At 37.2% G+C, this 22,783-nt stretch overlaps 1 protein-coding gene across 2 annotated transcripts in view; it reads left to right on the forward strand.

Moving 5' to 3' along the window:
• LOC123314202 overlaps positions 1-22,783 on the forward strand; it is a 26,256-nt gene continuing 3,473 nt past the window's right edge. The window contains exons 1-12 of one of the 2 annotated variants that reach the window (XM_044899333.1): positions 1-259; positions 4,237-4,948; positions 7,784-8,010; positions 16,868-17,026; positions 18,363-18,818; positions 18,877-19,049; positions 19,141-19,356; positions 19,411-20,363; positions 21,758-22,039; positions 22,099-22,392; positions 22,449-22,568; positions 22,695-22,765. In XM_044899333.1, coding sequence (XP_044755268.1) covers positions 4,493-4,948; positions 7,784-8,010; positions 16,868-17,026; positions 18,363-18,818; positions 18,877-19,049; positions 19,141-19,356; positions 19,411-20,363; positions 21,758-22,039; positions 22,099-22,392; positions 22,449-22,568; positions 22,695-22,765 — 3,407 coding nt within the window. In that variant the 5' untranslated portion in view covers positions 1-259; positions 4,237-4,492. The remainder of the gene's footprint in view (positions 260-4,236; positions 4,949-7,783; positions 8,011-16,867; positions 17,027-18,362; positions 18,819-18,876; positions 19,050-19,140; positions 19,357-19,410; positions 20,364-21,757; positions 22,040-22,098; positions 22,393-22,448; positions 22,569-22,694; positions 22,766-22,783) is intronic. The other variant, XM_044899334.1, reaches the window with a different exon arrangement.

Here is a 22,783-nt window from a genome sequence, read left to right on the forward strand (position 1 = left end):
TCAAGTGTGTTATGGCCCAATTTTCCCGATCGTCGCTTGTTCAGCCCTTTAATTTCGCATGTTTTCCTCGCTCGTGAAATACTCCCAGTTCCTGAAGTAGTATCGAGTGGCTTTCGTAGCATGAAGACTGAAGGAATTTTTCGCGAACCGCTCCGAGATCTGAGGAAAATTTTTTGAATTCGGCCGGATCCGGAAGAACTCCACGAACTTATTGAATGTTAAGTGTTCGAGGAAAATGCTGGGAATATTTGGAGTTAAGGTGAGTTGCCAAATTTAAAATTTGCAAGCTAAACTCTACGAAGTTCTTGAAAAATTTCGGGATCGATGAAAGTGAAATTTTTCACGAGAATTCGAATTTTACTGAAAGCATGAATATTTCTTGGATTATTTATATCGTGTTCTCATTCAATCAACGTGGATCAGAACTTTTTGAACTGAAATACATATATCGAAAACTCGGTGGAGAAATTAGAAAAAAGTTTTTCACTGAAAAGGATATCTATCTTTGTTCCTGATTCTGCTACAGACATACAGAATCTCCTAGGTGTTAATTGACCTCCTTTTATTCATCAAAAGTTTTGAATCAACCAAACTATTTATATTTCTCAATAACATTTCTTGTTCTTCCTTTCTCCTGAGCTTCCTTCAAGTTCATAAAAAGCATTATTGTACTAAGAACTCGAATTTTCCTCATGTATCGACGTTAACGATCAATCAAGTAACAATCGAAAAAAAAAAGAATCTGTGAGGTGCTGAAGTAGTTGAAGAGTTTGATATTTTTAAATTTTAAGGAGTAATCAAAGTTGGCTGCTTCCAACGAAGCAACTTTCACTAACTTTTAATTGAAAATATTAAAAGCCTGTGTTCTCTGTAATTGGATACGTGATTGATGATTCGATTGAAATAGCAGAGCACGAGATTCCACATAGGGGGTGATTCAAATATACATTACTTTTTGATGCTGTACAAAAATAGACATTAAGTTCGATATAATGGGGGCTCTGGAAATGCTGTCGCCAATTTGAAACTTTTCTATTGGAATAGTTTTTCTTCGGAAAAGTAACTTTTTCATTACTGACAAATATAAGGAATCTTCTGAAACTGTTTAGAGTTTTCACTCTCAGTCTCTGAAACTATATATCTATCTTTCATCATTATACAGATGAAAATTTATTATACTTTTGATGAAGGTAGTTCATATTGATTAATGAACTTTATGGTGATTTTTGTCAGTTAAAAAAGGAAAATTATCAATAAAATTTAATCCTACTTATCTACTAATAGTCCTTTTGTATTTCTCTATTATAGAAAAAGTTATTTAGTAAGTGATTATCATGATAAAAAAATGTTTGACTCGGGAGTCATTTAACCTAATTTCAATATGAAAAAAGGCATATCCTTCTACGAAAAATAATTCTGAAAGCCCTTGCCAGTCAATTTTAGTTCACAACGAAGACCTGTAATGAGAAAATACCTAAAGCTATAGGTGCTATTCAAAATAGACAATAGCTTTTTTCAGTCGACATAATTCCTGATCAATTCATAGAATATGAGGTCCTGTAATTTTCACATTTCTTTTTTCAACCAAAAACTGTTGCAACTTTGAATATTGTCTCAGTAAGAATTGACGAAATGTCGAAAATGAGGTTGAAAAAGGCGGTCAATCAGACATCTTTCTTCTATTCCAAAATATAGGTCAATCACATGTCTCTGAAAACACAAACATCTGTTATTCTGAGACATCTGAATTGTTTGGGGAGTGATATAAAGACGATGAGACAAGACCTCTCGAAAACCTTGAAAGAATATCTGAATTTTCATTTCAGTCCGAGATGAACACCCCCCTAGGGTGATGTCAAAAAATTTTGGAGCAGTCCCACTCTCCCACGATTGTTTGTGAAATAACTGCGAATTTATATTCCAGGCCGAAATATAGGGAGCGCGCACACAAGAGGCCGGGTTTTTTATATTTCAACCGACTAGATGGAGTCTAAACAAATTGCCTTCATTTAACTCCCCGGTAACAGTTTTCGCTCTACTCTATTTCACGGACCACTCTAGGATTTATGGACTCATTCGATGTGCACAAAAGCTCCTTCGCTTCCTGTAAATACGGAGGTTTTAGGAGGATTCTGTTCGATTCGAATCTGCATCGATCCGGCTAAAGTTTTTTGCTTTTCCGCTAGATAATTCTCGATCTTGACTCGCTAATTTATGGTGCCGTATCGGAATTGAGTTCAAATTAGTTTTAGGGAAACTGTTACGTACAATTTATAGATTAGTAGAAGTCAGTATCTCCGCCAAAATCATTAATTTCCGGTAAAGTTTACCCTGTGTGTTTATTGCATTGCGAAATCTTTTGAGGGTTGCCTTTTTAGTGCCAAAACGGAAAAATTTCATGAAAATATGCTGGATGATTATTAGTGAATCTTTCAAATAATCCTGCTGAAAGATATATATGTTGAGATCCCGATTATTTCAAAGCCATCCGTTTGAGATTTGCTGTTTCTTCTTCTATGCAACGAAAAATATTTTCCGATGAAAAACTCCGCATTGCCTCTGCCTTAACATCTTTAGGAAATGAGAAAAGTAAATCAGAACTGGAAGCTTCAACTCCAGCGGAACTTCCGCGTTTGAGATGTGATGCGAATCTGATATAAACTCTAGAGCACCGAAGCATTCGCCATATTGTTACTGTTTTTGAGTCCTGGTCGGAACTTACAGAAACTATCCAAGTTTCATATAATTTCAACTCTTCTGGTAATCAATCTGAGAATTTCATCCATCTAGGTGCAAGCGTTCGGTCTTGACAAATTTTTAACTGAACCTACCTTTCTCAGGATTTTTCGATGGTCAGCTTTCGAGGCGTTTATCTCTCAATAAAAGTAACCGTAGATGCAAATGTGATACATATTCTGAAAGAGCAACTCTTCTAGTAATAAACCTGAGAATTTCATTAATCTAGGTGCAATCTTTCTGTCTTGACGAATTTTTAACTGAACCCATCTTTTCAGGATTTTTCGAAGGTCAGCTTTCGAGTCGTTTATCTCTCAATAAAAGTAACCGGAGATGGAAATTTGTTACATATTCTGAAAGAGCCACTCTTCTAGTAATAAATCTAAAAATTTCATCCATCTCTGCGCAACCGTTCGGTCTTGACGAATTTTGAACTGAACCCATTTTTTTCAGGATTTTTCGAAGGTCAGCTTTCGAGTCGTTCATCTCTCAATAAAAGTAACCGTAGATGGAAATGTGATACATATTTTGAAAGAGTAACTCTTCATGTAATAAATCTGAGAATTTCATCCATCTCAGCGCAACCGTTCGCTCTTGACGAATCTTTAACTGAGACCATCTTTTTCAGAATTTTTCGGAGGTCAGCTTTCGAGTCGTTTATCCCTCAATAAAAAAAAGTATCAGTAGATGGAGATGAGATACATATTCTGAAAGAGCAACTCTTCTAGTAATAAATCTGAGAACTTCATCTATCTCGGCGCAACCTTTCGGTCTTGACGAATCTTTAACTGAACCCATATTGTTCAGGATTTTTCGAAAATCAGTTTTCGAGTCGTTTATCTCTCAATAAAAGTAACCGTAGATGGAAATGTGATACATATTCTGAAAGAGCAACTCTTCTAGTAATAAATCTGAGAATTTCATCTATCCCGGCGCAACCTTTCGGTCTTGACGAATTTTTAACTGAACCCATCTTTTTCAGGATTTTTCGAAGGTCAGATTTCGAGTCATTTATCCCTCAATAAAAGAATATGTAATACATTTCCATCTGGAAATGTTTTACATATTCTGAAAGAGCAACTCTTCTTGTAAAAATTTTATTTTTTTGGCACAACCGTTCGGTCTTGAGGAAGTTGTAACTTGTAACTGATCCCATTTGAGAAGTTTTCGTCAAATTTCGCGTATCCAACAGGAAAATTATCGTGTAGATCTAGATGTGATACATATTCTGAAAGAGCAGCTCTTCTTGTGATAAATTCTCTCAAGTTCTCAAAAAAGGAAGGGCATGGCTCCTAATACCATGATATGGTAGATGCGTTATTTGCTGATTAAAATAGAAATCACTGGCCTACTTATCCCAAATCAGTTCTCCAAATTGATAAAGAAAGATACCTGACATTCGTCGGGAGATATTTGTCTACCATTAAAACGAAGTCATACAGTTGAATATTTCAGTGCTTTTTCTAAAAATGAGAGTTGTATGATAATTTTTGATTTCAGAGAATGGAACGAAGGAGGAGGCTACCCTCTGAAGGATGACCATCGAGTGTAACAAGCTAATATTCAAGAAAGTCCGATTCAAACAAGCCTTAGTACCGAAACCCAAAAGCAATAACTCAACAATGTCTAAAACCTTGATCCTTATAATCGATTTAGATACGATATACCCCCTTCGCCCGCGCAAATATTCGGAGTTTTTCGTGAAAAAATGACGAATCCAAAATTCATCCCCACCCTCTGAACTCCCCACGTGAAGATGTCCCAGAACTTTTGGCAAGGAGAAAATCGCAAAACCATTATATTAGTACAGTTATTAGTCGTATTTTCGTTGCAAGTTTACTGCTCGAATGTCACCGCGAAACAGAATCAGGAGGGAGAGAAGATGTTTTTTGTTGTCGCGTCTTCTTCGAATATGACGTACAGCAGGATCTTCAACAAGACGCTGACGAACCTGACGCGTAGTCTGTTCCCCAAGGAGAGATACCAGATAGAACTAGACACCCTTATTATTGATTTACCAGTGAACGGAAGTTTTAGTGCTATATTTTTGGAGGAACTTTGCGAGAAACTTGAGAGAAAACGTGTTATCGCTATGTTCGTGATTGGGGATTCTCCGGCAGCCTCAACTGTCAGCCTGGCTGCTACTCACATCGGAATTCCTGTGCTGTGGGCCAGAGGACAGGATAAGTTCTTACCCGGGTTCAGGAGTTTGGTAAGTCATGATGATCTTTCACTATCAGAATACCTACATTACTTTATGATATTTATATTGTGTCATTTTTCTTCTGATTGCAAAACGATACCTAATTATTTCCCCCATCTAGTCGTCTTCCACTTCTTACCTTCTAACAACTCAATGTTGTCGAAATTTTCTCCCCTATCCCCTGAAAAAACATCGCTTTCTACTCATTGAATCCCAAATTTCCCTATTCGAGATTTCAAGGAAAGCTGCATTTTTCCCTCTGTTCCAATAACTGTTCTTCTTCAATACCACAAACTATCTTGATATCTTGACCTCTTTTCTAAACCCTTTAATACATAACCTGTTTAGATCAGAGTATCATATTGATCACTGGGGGATTTATAGCTATACTCCATTCATTTTTATTTTAGCATTCGGTTGGCCATGGAAATTTGACACATTTCACTCTGTATGGTACGAAAATGTGGGGTTATGGAGCTTGTCAAAACATTTTTGGGTTTTAAATCAACGCTATGTTGCCGTTCTACGTAAAAGTTTCTGTTATTACGTATTTTATCACAATGTCGAATCTCTTCGGAAAATATGTGACGAACATAATTGAAGTTTGTACAAACTGATTGAAGGCATACCAAATCCAGTTATTTGCATGGAAAATACAAGAGATCAGTATAATATCATAATATGCACCAGCTTGAGGAGAGTTAATGTTCGTTTTCTTCTTTGGCTAAAGTTTGAATACGTTACATCAGTTAGTAGATTTCAAAAATATTAACTCGAAGATTAAATGCATATGATGCAGTGGTTGAGAATAGGTATCTCCCGAAGGAATTAACAGATAATTACAAGAATGTTAAATTCTTCAACAAAAATCATCTTGCTTCAATATAAGTAAAAGGAATTAAAGGAAGTTTCAAGATGAACTTCACCTTTGAACAAAAATTTCACATGAATAAACAAGTAACAGGACAACTGGCGCGTATTTGTGGCTCTTCATCTTAATACATTGATATAATAATAATAATTAGGTATTTATTGGTACCTTAAGACATTTACAATGTATAGGACAAGTCAAATGAAAAATAGAAAAATTAATTTTCGAGAACTTATTCTACGATGACATTCATCGAAAATCGTGTAGTAAATTCTCTCAAATATAGAATTCTCAAATGCCACCACTTTTTTGGGTCTCTCAATAGAAGGAAATTCTTCGTCATCCTCTTCATTCACAATCTTTCTGATTGTGGAAATATTCAGCTGAAATCAAAGTCGTTCAGATTCAGATGAAACATTATATGAATTCTCTTACATTGAATATGTTCGCTACCGTCTGACGTATTGTGGATTTTAGAATATCAGGGTATAACTATTTGAATGAGCGGACCTGAATTCTTAATAGCACTTCCTGAAACACTGCCTCTTTTTTCAATAATTTCGGCATTTTCGTAATAAAAATTGATATTAGTGTTGGCAACGGCGTTATGACATTAACGACATTTCATGAGTGCCAACCTTACTCCGTTCTAGTTACAAAAACTTGAGAAAATTATTTCATGGCCAACCGACTGCTAAAATATATGCGAATGGAGTATACAATATTCATCTCTCAGTATTTAAATTGTTGAAATCAATTTTAATTGAGGTCAAAATTCGAAGGGGTGGGATATCTAGACTAGAACATCTCTGTTGATTGATGTCAGTTTTATAAAAACCACGATAAATGAATCGTTTGAGCTAATTTTTGTTGGGATGGAAAAAAGTAGGGTCTCACGTTGATGATAATTTTAGAAAAAAAGCTTTTTAGTATATAGTGTAAGTTAAAACTCTGGAATTAAAATTAATTTTCTTCAGATGAAAGAAAAGTGGTTTTCTGAAAGATCTCTGATGTTCTCTTTGAAACTTACTGAAAATTCTCTTATGCAGGGTGAATCTTTGACTCGTAGAAATATTTCAGGTAGAAAGAAATACTTTTTTTCTCCACCATTTTGTCCGAATTGGCTCAGTGTAAAAGACACAAGCTGTTGAGAAATCATGAAAAAATGATATTTTTAGTTATCATAAACGGTTTTATCGAATGAAATGAATTCAGAAATATATTTTTTCATTTATTTGATGAATCTTTTTCGAATACAAGATATCACCGACGTCTTCCAGTTTTCTCATTATGACCATTATGAACCATAAAAATACCGAAAATTCAAGGAATCCAACTCTTGAAACTAGGTTGGACGCTTCCTAGTGAATATTTTTTGTAAATGAAAGTATTCCTCATAGTTTCTCATATTATGCGTCTTTTTCGAGTAACTTGATGTTTAAAAATAAAAAATATCTGTGAAATTAGAAAAATTGGGTACTTTGGCTGAATACAACTCTGTTTGAAAGATGTGTAGTGTCACAGATTCAGCTTGCTGTTCCAGGGGTGGCACAGCTCAGCATGAAAACTTAAAATGGCTATATCTTTTTATCAGGGTCGAATTGGAGAAATTGGTATAGGAAAAAAGTGTTTTTTTTTACCTCAAGAATCTACTGCTAAAATATTTGTACGAGTCAAGGACTGTATAGATATTCATCAATCTAATTTTTATTCTTCATGCCAGATGCCTCCATTTGTTTTCATTTGCAAATTTAATGGATTGATACTATATGTAAATCTCATAAACTGTGTATTTCCATTAATGGTGGATATTCAAAATGACTGAAAAATAAATCTCTGCACTCCCGAATAGCAATTACTAGGTGAATTTGTTGAAAGTTTTCTTTTATCGAAAGTAGTTCAATGTCACTTGCAAATTTCGTCTACCTATCGATGTTGCAAAGACAGAAAATACGACAAATATTTGTTCGCAGGCTGCCAGTCCTCTAGAGATTCAACTGACGCCAACAGGAAGGGAACTGGTGTCTGCTTTAAGAGGATTGTTACTCCACGCTCATTGGCACACTTTCACGTTACTCGCTGACCCAGCTTCCGCAACCGCTCTGAGAGGACCCGAGCTCTGGCCTATTTTGAGGGCTCAACCATTACACCCGACACTAATAGCATTACCCTCACCGCTCAGAGCTCAATCTTTGTTTCGGTGAGTAAAAACCATAATGTGTGCTCCTGATACGATATCGAATTCATTATCTCATTATTTATCATGTTGTTCTGAACGCTAAGTGGTTCTGACAAAGTTTACGGACAAGCTGAATTAGTTACATAAACTCACGGACTGAAAATCAGGGGGTGAAATCGGATAATCGAAGGGTATTCTGCAAAAAATTACCATAGACTTCGAAATCGAACGTTTCCGAGGTCTAACTCTGTTTGATTATCATAATATGCTGTTCCTGTAATCTGAGAATGAGAGCAAGGGCTGCTATCTTCACTATGAGAGCTAGGAAAATCAATCCTTTTCTGCCAGATGGCGCTAGAATGTATTCCTTTACCATAGCGACTACTAACATCGAATGAAGGAGCCATCAAATACACTGCGCAAAAAAATTAACGCACATTCTGAAAATCTCAATTTTAATGAAAGTTAACTCTACATTGACTTCATAACTTATTTTTTATGTTCTCTCGGGAAGGTTTTGAACGAAACAAGACACATTAAATGGAAGAAAAATTCAGGATTTCACCGAATCTTATGTGAAAGAAGAGAAATGAACAATTTTCAAAATACTGAAATGCTGATAAGTGATTTAATACTTGGTATCTCCACCCCTTGCGTTAATTACAGCTCGGCAACGACGGTTCATACTCAAAATGAGTGATCTTAAAATGTTCTGATCTAATCCTTCCCAGATTTCTCCGAGTTGGATTCCTAAGTCATTAAGAGTAGCTGGATGATTTTCTGAACTTCTCAGCCTTCTATTGAGGTTGTCCCGAACCTGCTCAATCGGATTGAGATCTGGACTTCTTGCTGGCCATTCCATTCGAGAGACTTCAACCTATTGAAGGTACTCCTGAACGATGCGCGCACGATGGGGTCTGGCATTATCGTCCATAAAAATGAAATTATCACCAATGTATGGGGTAAATGGCACTACATGCTCTTCAAGAATGTTCCTTATATACTTATCAGCATTCATAGCTCCATTATCAACGACCACTAGGTCTGTGCGAGCAGTCAAAGATATTCCACCCTATACCATAATCGATTCTCCCCCGAAACCAGTAGTATTCAGGAAATTGCACTGAGCATATCTTTCATGTGGACGTCTGTATACAAGGGAACGTCGATCACAATGGTAGAGGCAGAATCTAGACTCATCTGTGAAGAGAACTCTTTCCCAATCGGTTCTTCCCAATGGATATGCTCTCTCGCAAAATCCAAACGCGCCCTTCGATGGACTGGGGTAAGAGCTGGGCCTCTTGCCGCGACACGAGGCCTTAAATCATATTCTCTGAGGCGATTTCTTATTGTCTGAGTGCTAATTTGCACCTCATGAGTTTGCTCAAGCTGAATTTGAAGGAGGCGAGCGGTTGCAAACCGTTGTCTCAACGAAGAAACTCTCAAGTAACGTTCTTGAATGGCAGTTGTTACCCGTGGTCTACCCTGTCCTGGTCTTCGGACATTCATACCTGTCTCCCTGAATAGCTGCAACATTCTGGACACACTTGTATGGGAAACTCCAAACCTTTCTGCAATTCTTGTGTATGTCCACCCTTCTTCTCGCAAAACTACCGCTTGGGCACATTCCTCTTGGGTCAAATTGCGTGTTTCGCGTTGCATAGCGATCGAGTGTAGAAAATCAAACGAAAGAAAAACTATTGATCACTAGAATTGATCGAGAACAACTGATTTTAGAATGGAGCCAATACATTCAAAATCTGATAATATCATCTTTTGTTATTCCTACTGGGAAAAAACATCTGTATTGAAGAAAACCGTTGAAAGTGGATAACATATGCATGCATAATTCTTATAAAAATAATTATCATTGAGAACACCTTCAGTTGTAGAATAAATTTGAGATTTCCATAATGTGCGTTAATTTTTTTGCGCAGTGTAGTTGCGTAGGAATTGGTTAGCACAAATATAAAGACATGCTCTTATCATATTATTTGTCGCTTTGTTTTGAAAAATAAATTTCAGTTTGAACAAATTTTAAGCTGCTCAAATATACTGCTTATATACGCAATTTACTTTTCCCAATTTTCTTCGCCATAAACAAAACGAACAGCCTATTTCCGATATGGAGTTCCACATTCTCCCAACACAGCAGCAAATTCCAATTTTTGTCACTCCATTAAAAAAACAATTAATATGTTGGATGCGATGATTCGATGTTTGTTGACAGAAAAGCGAGGAATCTGGGAGAACTCACTGATTTATAGCTGATTCGATGTCCATGTACTGTCCACATCAACAATGCCAGCTGTACCATTTTTCAGGCATTTACGTTGTTATTTACAAACTTTCGTTTTGCAGGACTGAAAATTTACATTATTCGAAAGAGCAATATTGAATCTTTATGATCCATGCAGTGATGAAATCGACAAACATGTTCAATCATTGAATATAGGGGTGTGCTGTTTGAATTTCGAATAGGATGTAAGCTTTGTTAGGCAGGGTCCTAGAAACAATGCTTATCGCAAACCCTATGAACCAGATCTCATTTGATATTCAACACAACATGAATTCAGCTCGTAAATATGTTGGATGTTAACTCTCGCAGGAAAATCATAGAATGTCGATGGAATTCTGTTTCAACAGACTTAATTGAAGAGGTAGTAAAGGATGCAACATTTGAGTCACTATTCTCAGTAGATAATAAGAGGAGATATATGGAACAAGTAATTTTTTCCATATCTCATCCACTGAATAGTTAAAGGTTTTAAGATTAAGAAAATTGAGTCGACGAACAATTCCTTTCAATTTAGATGTGGTTTGATTGATGTTACATAGAGTTTTTCAAGATCTTCGAATAATTTTCATATCTGTATGATTTTCTAGAAATGTTCTCTACATTCTATCACAAAAAACACTCTTAGAAATAACGATTCTATGAGAGAAATACTCAGCAGCATCTAGAATTAAGAAAAAACTAAAAGGTTGATCAGAATAACTCTCAGTATATCTATGAAATCATATCATATATCTCCAACTATAATGCCTCTTTTCTCCACAATGCAGAAAATCTTAATCGATGTCCTGTTACTAATACGCCCTGAATGACGTACGACAGAGCGTCTCCTCCACTTTTCTGCATCGCATCCTTTGTAGATGTAGACGTACAAGGGTTCCATTTTCCAGGAAATTTTCCTTCCTGGTTTCTGCTTCAAAACGGAGGCAAGCGAGCTACATTATAATCTTTCTCCTTCGTCAATTACCCCATTCGCAAGAATTCTTTTGTTAGTTCTGAATAAGGGAAGCTCCTGATCTTTATATTACGAGAAGCTTGAGGAAACGCTGAATGCAATTGCCCATAATTTGTCGGATATTGTTATCGTCTAAAGATTTATTTTGCACTGCGGTTTTTAGAACCGAGCGATATATATATGGTATCGATGTTGGGGACAATTGTGATCAGATAAATTGGGATCGAAATTCATGTTTTGAAATGAAAAATGCTTTTCCATCTTCTCTTCTCTTTGTTGCCAAGAATAATTTGAGGGTTTCTGAAAGTCTTTGTGGAAACTAACGTATACTCCATATGTAACGTTACAATACAGATACAAAAATTCGTCACTATTTTCTTGAAAAGTATTCACTTCTCGATATTTTCTTTCATAAGTATAAATTGATTGCGATAAGCACCAGCAACAAATTGATAGACTTGCCTGAAGCTCCTATGTGATCGTACTGATCATAGAGAATTATTATTGACTTGCTGATGGAATTCATATGCAAATATTCGAAACGGATATCTGATATCCAATTCAGAGGGTTGTAGGGGTAAGAGATCAAATAACCCATCATTATATATGAGCTAAGCTGAATAAAATGGGCTTGCGAACCCTGCCAGAGAAGATGGAAGAAATTATTGCTATACTGGCTTCAGCTTCACTCACTTTGAAAATAATTTAGTCTGGCTCCTGGCAATGTACATACGCTGAGCTTCATATCCTTCCATGTTTGAAATAAAAAACACTTTTGGTCAGTTCTCAGTACTGAAATTTTGTTAGAGATCGAACATTTTCTGGTTGTTATAAGTGGAAGCAAAAATTTCATTTGATAAACCCTTGAATTGTGCGTTTTAGTAGGTGAAAAATCCTACAAAAGAATCTACTTAATAGTCAGCTTATCTCAAATCTCATTTACCACTCATTTGAGATTCTATTCGAAGAGCATTTTCCCATCACTCCAAACCCAACTGGCTCTCCAATTCCCAAACAACAACAGAATGAAACTCTCGTATTCTCAATTTAATTAAATCTTTCTTTCTACTTCTGATTTAATTTGGCAAAAGAACGGTGAGTCGGTGAATACCTATTACTACAGGTTTTTCAATTTCTGTGATAGTTCTCAACAGACTTTCGTATTCCCACCACCCCATTGTATTCTAGGATAGTTTTCCGAATAATCTCAGACCAATATGTTCGGTTTGCACTTCCTAGATCCTTTACCAAAACGACCATCAGGGTTATCTCTGTCAGGAACTCCCCAGAGTGTTGTTTGGAAGTCCGCCCCTGATTTCACGATCAAACATGATTGGGCAATAAACTCAAGACGGAATAAAACTTTTGGAATATGTAAATCGCGAATAGTAAGATCCGTTTGATGTTCGAACTACATCGAAGTCCAGGGGAATGGAAAACCACCTATCCAGGAATAATTATACGATCGCTTTCCGAATTTCTCAACTCTAAGATTCACTTGAAAGCAAACTCATATAAAAGCTACCGTTCTAGGGGAGGTTTTCCAATATCACTCAGCTTAATGGAGACTTGATATTCTGAGGCCAAACGTAGAAGTAGAAGTTTAAGCGACCCAATTCGAGAGATACCTAACTGACGGGGTACTAAGTATCAGTAGACAAACAGTTGGACAGCTAATGTCTATTGCGACTGGAACTTCGCTGTTCGGATGTCAATTTCGGAAACTTTCATCTATCGGAAACCTGTTTTTTGCTGAACTTAGAATCTGTGGAACACGGGCCTTTGTTTTTGTAAAACGATCGACGAAGATCCAATATAGATACTAGTGGATCAATGGAGTATAGAGAGAGGAAGCCTATACAGTGTCTGAATGTAATAAAAATTGGTCACAGATTCTTGATGCAAAATTAAAGTTGGGGAGCCCAGAAGGGAAATTCTGGATTTACACGAGCGTGTCAGATTAATATAAGGGGATATACATTAGACCCTGTAGAGTACCTTTACCAAAAATTAGACCTGTATATACGGGGGGGAATTGTCTAGGACAGCCTATCAGAATAGTAATAAAAACAAGATCATTGTAGGTACATACTCAAGCCTTTCAGATTAAGATATATGTGGTTAAATACATGTTGAAAAGTATATATTCCCTTAACTTGACAAATGTGCAGGAGGGTGCTAAACTTGCAAAAAAAGTCACGTGTACATTCTCGAGCGCGGTGGCTCTATTCTTAATTTGAAGCTTATGATTCAAGAACAACGGAAAAAATATAATCTGACAGTTTCAGCTAGCCGAAACAATAAAAATTGGCCATAGAGGTCACAAAAATCAGTTTTTTTGAATTATCTCCTCTCCTGGGCTTCAAATTGTTTTCGCATTCATTATAAGAGTTGTAGAGTATAACATTTTCTAAAAATTTTGTGCGAAGCAATTTTTTCTACGTTCGAACGTTTTTGAGATATATGGCGATGTACAGGCTGGCCAAAATTCGTTGTCTACTGAGGGGATCTCGAGAACTGTAGCAGCTGCAAGAAAACGAATGACACATTCATTAGCTCTTTTTTCATGACTAATCCAAATCTGAAAACAGAATCGGCCTATCATTTTCTTTATTTCGAGTTATGAACAAAAATTGAGATATTGACGATTCCGAAAATTTCTCATAACTTTTTTGTCTCTGAAGTTACAGATCTTAAACTTAAACCTTCTACTGACAAAATATTTTTTTCCGATTCAAAAATAACAAATTCAATAGAAGTTTGCATTTAAAGGAATGAAAGGTCAACTAATGATTCCAAATGAAGAAATATTTTCAGCTCATCAGTGGATTCTACGTAAAAAAGTGCCTGTAAAAGGTTTAAGTTTCAGATTTGTAACTTCAAAGACAAAAGAACTATGAGAACTTTACGAAATTGTCAAACTCAAAAACAAAGTATCGTAGCTGCTATAGTTCTTGGGATCCTCTCAGTAGACAACGAATTTTGCCCACCCTGTACATCAGACTGGATTTCTACCTTGACCTTGGCCTTTCGCATGTGTGGCTGAGCTCCTCGCCCTTATCGCCCTCTAACTCGAAAACGGTTGAGAGTATGTAAAATTGCTTCAGACAAAAGTTGTATAGAATTTTATTATATACAACTTTCATCATGAATACAGAAACGATTAGAGGTACAGGAAGGGAGATATTGAAAAAAATGCCTTCTCATCATCTTCAAACTGTCAGATTAAGAAAACCCCCCCCCCTGATTACTGTCAGATTAATGATGCTCGCCAACTATAAGTCCTATTTTTGATTTTTGCCAGGAAAAACTTGAAAACAAACGCAAACACGAAAAAAATTCAAAATTTTGACACCTGTGAGCGAAAAGAGCTCGTATAAACCACGCCTAAATATGCAGATTCTCCAAATCCATTCACTCCATCGACTCCAGTCGAGATGAAAATTCAATCGGACTCTGTCGTTCGATTTCAGCTCCGGTTATTGTCCACGCGCTACTCAGTGGCGTGGTTCTCCTGGCTGGTTTCCAGGACGTTTCCGGGTAATTAGATAAGGGACCCGCGAGGCAAAAAGGGGTCGTGAAATAAATTATCGCAGTCCCGGACTCCCGGACCGTGGATCGGCCGGTATTTTCGGGGTTCGATCGTAACTAACAATTTTTCTTCGTCGTTCGGGTATGGCAAGTCTCGTGAGATTCCAATTATCGAATTAAGAACTCGCCCGAGACGGCTTTCTTCCTGAATTACTGCCCGAAAGTTCCGTCGGACAGATGAAGATTAAGCTGGCGGTGAAGATTTGAGGGGGTTGTGACTTGGGGGGTGAATGTAGGAAGTGAGGATTACAGAGCTGATCTTATTTTGATGGGGTATTTACCAAGGACAATCCTCTGTTCTCTTCTTCACTTCAATTGCTCTAATCGAGCCATCTCTTTCTCGTAATACAGAAATAAAATGTGTGACAAAGATAGGTTAGAATTTTTGAAATACATTTCTTTTGGGGTTAGGTAAGTGATTAAGCAGAATTTGGGAGAGGAATCCAAACGTGGGGTAAAATTTCTCCACAGTGTTTCCCTTCTGGTTTATTTCTTCCTAACTTGAACATCATATACAGGCTGATTCTCTGACTCCTACAGATATTTCAACAGTAGATTATCGAGGTCAAAAGAAACACTTTTTTCTTATACCATTTTCTCCGATTCGGCCTTATAAAAAGATATAGACATTTCAAATTCATAAGGAATTTATGGAAAAACAAAATTGAACCTGAATCTGTGACACTACACGTCTGTGGATGCTTTAAATAGAGTTGTATTCAGCCAAAGTACCCAATTTTTAAAATTTCACAGATACTTTTTAATTTTTGAACATTACTTTGAAGATTATTCAAAAACGGCGCATTATACGTAGAAATATAAAGAATACTTTCATTTCACAAAATACAATAATACAAAATATTACCTTACCTAACCTAACTTGACCTAACCTAACCTAACCTAACCTAAATTGAGCTTCATATACAGGCTGATTCTTTGACTCGTACAAATATATAAACAGTAGATTCTCGAGGTCAAAAAAAATACTTTTTTCTCATACCATTTTCTCCGATTCGGCCCTAATAAAAATATATAGACATTTTAAATTCATAAGGAATTTATGAAAAAACAAAATCAAAACTGAATCTGTGACACAGTGGATCTTTAAAACAGAGTTGTATTCAGCCAAAGTACCCAATTTTTGAAGTTTCACAGATACCTTTTAATTTTTGAACATCAGATTGCTCGCAAACGACGCGTTACACGACAAAATATGAAGAATACTTTTATTTTACAAAACGTTCAAATATTCATTAGAAAGCGTCCAACTTAGTTTCAAGAGTTGGGTTCTTTGAATTTTTGGTATTTTAATGGTACGTCCTGGTCATAATGTGAAAACTGGAGGACGTGAGTGATATCTTGTGTTCGAGAAAGATTCATTAAATAAATGAAAAACTATATTCCGAAATTCATTTCATTCGATAAAACCGTTTGTAAGATAAAAAAAATTTCCATGGTTTTTCGACAGCCTGTATCTTTTAAACCGAGCCGATTCGGAAGAAATGGTTAAGGAAAAAAGTGTTTCTTTTGACCTCAAGAATCTACTGCTAAAATATTCGTACGAGACAAAATGACTCACACTGTACAGAATATAGTTTCTGAGATTTTTTTCATTTTCTAGTGAAGCAAATTGAAGATTAATCGTGCTCTCAAAGTACGATGCCTACGAAAAAAAAATAATGAACTAACAATGTTGAAAATCACCCCCTGAATTTCGACTTGCGTAATCGCCCTGTATAACAAGCAATATTTCAAAAAAAAAAAACTCAGAAAAGCCTAATCACAAGGTTTTCCTTGAAATTCTGCCCTCAGATTAGGCTGAAACGTCACTAACATCCAGTACGTCCAGAAAAGAGAATAAATCCTTGGTTTATCCAAGGCTCCCAGTCCTCTACGTAATTCGACTGAAAAAAAAAATGATATACCCACTTCCGTTTCCCCGTCCGATACAATCTAGACTTATGAATGGCATCCATTCCCTTGACAGGGACAATATCATCTACGAGGCACTTGTCTTATCACCTCTATTTTTCCAGGAAACTGGCAGATATTTCACGCTCGACGAGGGGAGTAGTCGTACTGCTAAGCGATAAAACATCAGCCATGAGAATCCTGGAAGAGGCCAAACGGCTCAATATGATGGATGGACATTTTGTTTGGTTATGGATTGACACTTCGGCCAATATTAGTTTTAGGTATGTTCCATTTCATATATTCGAGGCGTAGAGGGAAAAGCTGATAGATGTGCGGTCGTAACGTCTCATATGTTCTCATTTAGGGAGTGTATTCCTCACTGACGACCTTGGAAGACCTTAAATCCCCATAGCCGAAGTCTACTTAGATTTAGTGCTTTTATGCATCCATCCTTCTGCGAAGAGAGACGAAATGGAACAAGTTCATACCTGTACAAGTCCCTCAGGTTACTCACGAAGATTACGTTGCTTCTTTTCTAATTTGATTTTATCATTTAGCAAGTATATTCCTCACAGACGACCTTGGAAGACCTTAAATCCCCATAGCCGAAGTCTACTTAGATTTAGTGCTTTTATGCATTCCTTCTTCTGTGAAGAGAGACGAAATGGAACAAGTTCATACCTGTACAAGCCCCTCAGGTTACTCACAAAGATTACGTTGCTTCTTTTCAAATTTGATTTTATCATTTAGCAAGTATAGATATTCCTCACTGACGACCTTGGAAGACCTTAAATCCCTATAGCCGAAGTCTACTTAGATTTAGGGCTTTTATGCATTCCTTCTTCTGTGAAGAGAGACGAAATGGAACAAGTTCATACCTGTACAAGCCCCTCAGGTTACTCACGAAGATTACGTTGCTTCTTTTCAAATTCGATTTGATCATTTAGCAAGTATATTCCTCACTGACGACCTTGGAAGACCTTAAATCCCCATAGCCGAAGTCTACTTAGATTTAGGGCTTTTATGCATTCCTTCTCCTGTGAAGAGAGACGAAATGGAACAAGTTCATACCTGTACAAGCCCCCCAGGTTACTCACGAAGATTACGTTGCTTCTTTTCAAATTCGATTTGATCATTTAGCAAGTATATTCCTCACTGACGACCTTGGAAGACCTCAAATCCTCACAGCCGAAGTCTACTTAGATTTGGTCCTTTTATGCACCCCTTCTTCTGTGAAGAGAGACGAAATGGAACAAGTTCATACCTGTACAAGTCTGTCAGGTTACTCACGAAGATTACGTTGCTTCTTTTCAAATTTGATTTTACTATTTAGCAAGTATATTCCTCACTGACGACCTTGGAAGACCTTAAATCCCCATAACCGAAGTCTACTTAGATTTATTGCTTTTATGCATCCCTCTTATGTGAAGAGAGACGAAATGGAACAAGTTCATACCTGTACAAGTCCCTCAGGTTACTCTCAAAGATTAGATTGCTTATTTTCAAATTTGATTTTATCAACTCTCCATGATCCTATCAAGCTCTACCAAGTGACACCTGGATGTCTTTAAAATTTCCCATTGTATCAATTAACAGACTCATGAGTTTCATTTTCAGGGAATTCACTGAAGAAGACAGAGATAAAGAAGTCAAAAACCGCAGAGATGCAGACTCTGACGAACGAACAAAACGTAGTTTGACCAAAAGTGACATCAACGAACTTCACATAAATTACCTCTTACAAAACGATCGATTTCTCCTGTTCAATCGAGATCTGGGTACTCGTAGTTCGGTATCGAAAAAGCCAAATCCTGAAGAACTGAAATCGATATTTCATGTTAAGAGTGATACTCATTCCGAACTGCCAGCTGGTCTGCTTTATCTTAGACCATTACCGGTGAAGGTAGACAGGCATTTGGTGAAGGGCGCCGTGAGATTATTGGCTGTAGCTCTGAAGATGGTCCTGAATCAATCTGTATACAATAATGACGCGCTGCAGAGACGTTTCATATCTACAAGTTGCTGGCGACCCACCAATGACGCTGAGAAGAATATATCTTTACATTTTGGAAGGTAATTTTCGATGTGTTTATGTTGAGAGCTTCGAGGTTATCTTTACATCTTGTTCCAGGACTCTTAGAGAAGCCTGCAATGACGCCCTGGCCGGGAAGAAATTCACACAAGAAATTGGCGTTGACAAAGTGGACAAATCATTAGTTGCAAATTTCGAAATTTTAAACCTCATCTCTGAGAAAACCTCCAGAGATACCACCAACACATCAGTTAATGGTAAAACTGAGACAGGTATGAGTTGACGAATTGATCTTCATTTATTTTCTGGTCATGACATCATTTTATCTTCTTGGAATGAATACGATAAATCGATATTTTTCAGCTAGAAATAATACACAACAAAATCGAGTACGTTGGAAAAGAGTAGGCTTAGTTTCTGGAAGGTCTGTACGCTTGGATACTATAGTATGGCCAGGTGGGGATCTCTCAGTAGCTGCAATTTCGTCGAGAGCTCGAACAGCCTTCAGGGTTGTTACAGCCCTCTCCCCACCCTTCGTCATGGAAAGCGAACTGGACGAAGATGGGCAATGTCTTCGAGGTAAACTATCCAGATACTCTCCCTCGAATTTTACCAACTATTGATCATTTACAGGACTACCTTGCCATCGGGTTCTCACGTCGGACAAGGACAACCTGACCTTAGTTTTCAACGAGATGCGAAGGCTGGAGGATGAAGAGGAGGAAAAAGAGGAAGCGATGAAAGAAGTGAAGAATTCCGATTATTACAACGTGGAATACGAAGATGAAAAAGAGCCTTTTTTACCCTTCCAAAAATTCAAATACAAAACGAACTGCTGCTACGGGTTGGCCATGGATCTCTTGGAGAACATCGCTCAAGAACTCGAGTTCGATTTCAGGCTCTACATAGTGGCTGATGGACTGTTTGGTTCGCAGACGTTGGTCAAGAAGAAACGACGCAACGATCGAGATGTTGGAAAGAAGTTCTTGAGCTACAAGTTCAAGGATTTGGAGAGGAAATCCGAGAACAGCGATGGGGAGGAAGAAGAAGATGTGGTGGAGAAGAAATGGAATGGTATCGTTGGCGATATAGTTTCCGGAGCTGCTCATATGAGCTTCGCAGCTTTGAGCGTCTCCAGCGCCAGAAGCGAAGTGATGGATTTCAGCGTACCATATTTCTTCAGCGGGGTATCTTTTTTAGCCGCACCGCAGCAAAAATCGGATATACCTCTACTGGCGTTCCTGCTGCCTTTTTCGCCAGAGTTGTGGATCGCGATATTCACCAGTCTCAACATAACAGCCATTGCAGTTGCTATCTACGAATGGTTGTCGCCTTTCGGCTTGAATCCTTGGGGTAGACAGAGATCGAAGAACTTCAGCATGAGCTCAGCGCTCTGGGTGATGTGGGGATTGCTCTGTGGCCATCTGGTAGCTTTCAAGGCGCCGAAAAGCTGGCCAAACAAGTTCCTGATCAACGTGTGGGGAGGATTTTCCGTGATCTTCGTGGCCAGCTACACTGCCAACATCGCCGCATTGATTGCAGGACTTTTCTTCCACGATACAGTCAGCAATTATCACGATAGAAGTGTAAGTAGGACTTCTTTTTCACTTAGACTTTTGGATTGTTGTCTATAAGAGAAAGAAGAGTATTTCTTCTGATGTTTTAAATAATTCTTCAGGCCATATTTTTCATGGAACCTTGATTAAGTTGAAATTGTCACTAGATCTCATGTGTATTAGTTATCTTCCTCCTAAGTGCCTTTCCCATTTGAGATTGGCGGTAAATAAAGCATATTATGATTTCCTGTCCAGAACTTGGTGTGAAAGAGTGTTACCATCGGCGTGAGTCCAGTCTCTTATACAGTGTGGTCCAACGAAAACTAACACCTCGATTTTCGGCTTTAAAATGAACTAACACTTGATTTTTCCTCGTTAGTATTCGATTCGTATAAATATTTTAACAGTAGATTCTTGAGGTCGAAAAAAAACCGTTTTTCCTATACCATTTTTTCCAAGTCGGCCCGGTTTAAACCATACAGGCTGTTGAAAAACCATAAAAAATGTTATTTCTAGTTCTATCTCACTAACGGTTTTATCGAATGAAATGGATTTCAGAAAATAGTTTTTCATTTATTGGATTAATCTCTTTCAAACATAAGATATCACCCATGTCTTCCAGTTTTCTCATAAAAATACCAAAAATTCAAAGAACCCAACTCTTGAAACTGAGTTTGACGCAATCTCATGAATATTCGAACGTTTTATGAAATAAAAGTGTTATTCATATCTTCTCGTATAATATTCCTGTCGACATCAATATGATCGACCAAAATTAACTAGAGTGAATTGCCCTCTAGAAATAAAGGCGCATAAACCAATTCAACCGATTTTATTACAAATTTCGTTACCCTGTTTTATGCAGTTCAAATTCCACACAGAATTGAGTTAAGCTCGGAGTTAAATTTGAATTCATTCCGCGAACAACGCTGAAGTGGAGATAATGAAATGCAATAAAATTGGAACATAAACTCGGTTATTGACGTAAAACGAACGTACCCTTGAAATGCTCTATATTCAAATCTTATTCCTTGAATCACGAAGTCGGAAATGGGTTTTGGGACATTCTCAGAGTAGTGTGACGAACAATGCAACAATGCGAAGATATGATTCTGGGGTTAACTATAACAGGAAACGATGTAGCCAGTCTAGAAGAGATACTGCTTCCACAAGAGTTGCAATTAAAGCTTGATTTCTTCATTTTCTTTCCTAGATATAACAATGGATTCGTAATTAGTCCAAATTTCATATAATGCTTCGCTGTTTTCGAAATATTCTAACTTTCCCTTCAAATAAGAAAAAAACTCTATCAGGACTCAGGTTTTCAACTATTCTGATGATTTGAACTCAAAATCATTACATCATTTCTAGATTTTTTATAGCATCTCTTCTTCTCACTTTATTCTGATTCCATTTTGAAACAGCTGCTGAGTCAAAAAGTCGGAGCACCTAAAGCATCAGCTGCAGAGTACTACGTTCAAAAAGCAAATCAGCATCTTTGGCAGCATATGCACAGGTATACCCTTGGAAATATAGAAGAAGGAGTGGAACGATTGAGGAATGGTTCTCTGGATATTCTCATAGCTGACACACCAATCCTGGATTATTACAGGGCAACTGACCATGGATGTAAATTACAGAAGATTGGAGACACTATAAACGAAGACACTTATGCTATTGGTATGACTAAAGGATTTCCTTTGAAGGTTTGTTTCGAAGGTACTTTCATCATGAGCATGACTTAATTTCATAATATGCCTTCCAGGACAGCATTTCTGCAGTTATTGCGAAATATTCAAGCAATGGCTACATGGATATTCTTCAGGAAAAATGGTATGGAGGTTTACCTTGTTTCAAACTGGTTCAAGATATCGTTCAGCCTAGACCCTTAGGAGTGAGAGCAGTTACTGGTGTTTTTATACTTCTTGGTCTTGGTGTGATCTTAGGACTTCTCATTTTAGTTGTAGAGCATTGGTTTTTTCGTTATACTCTTCCTGCCCTTCGTGAAAAACCTAAAGGTTCTGTTTGGAGGAGCCGAAATATCATGTTTTTCAGTCAGGTAAATTCTCTCTGTGTATGGATTATTGAGCGTTTGATGACTCACGTATTTTTCAGAAACTTTACCGCTTCATAAATTGCGTAGAGCTTGTTTCTCCACACCACGCAGCAAGGGAATTGGTCCATACCATTCGTCAAGGTCAAATCACCAGTTTGTTCCAGAAAAGCATAAAAAGGGTTTGTATATATTCTTCTAGATCAAGTAACAATTAAGAGATCAAACCGAAACTTTCCACTCAGATCTTGATATAAAATATCCCCAAAATACCTAGAGCAGATAATCTTGATTACTCCTTGTTTCAGAAGGAACACGAACAACGTAGACGAAGAAAGAGTAAGGCACAATTTTTCGAAATGATTCAAGAGATAAGAAGGTAAGGTATAATGGTTCA

Source organism: Coccinella septempunctata, chromosome 5 (assembly GCF_907165205.1).
Source record: "Coccinella septempunctata chromosome 5, icCocSept1.1, whole genome shotgun sequence".
Taxonomy (NCBI): Eukaryota; Metazoa; Arthropoda; class Insecta; order Coleoptera; family Coccinellidae; genus Coccinella; species Coccinella septempunctata.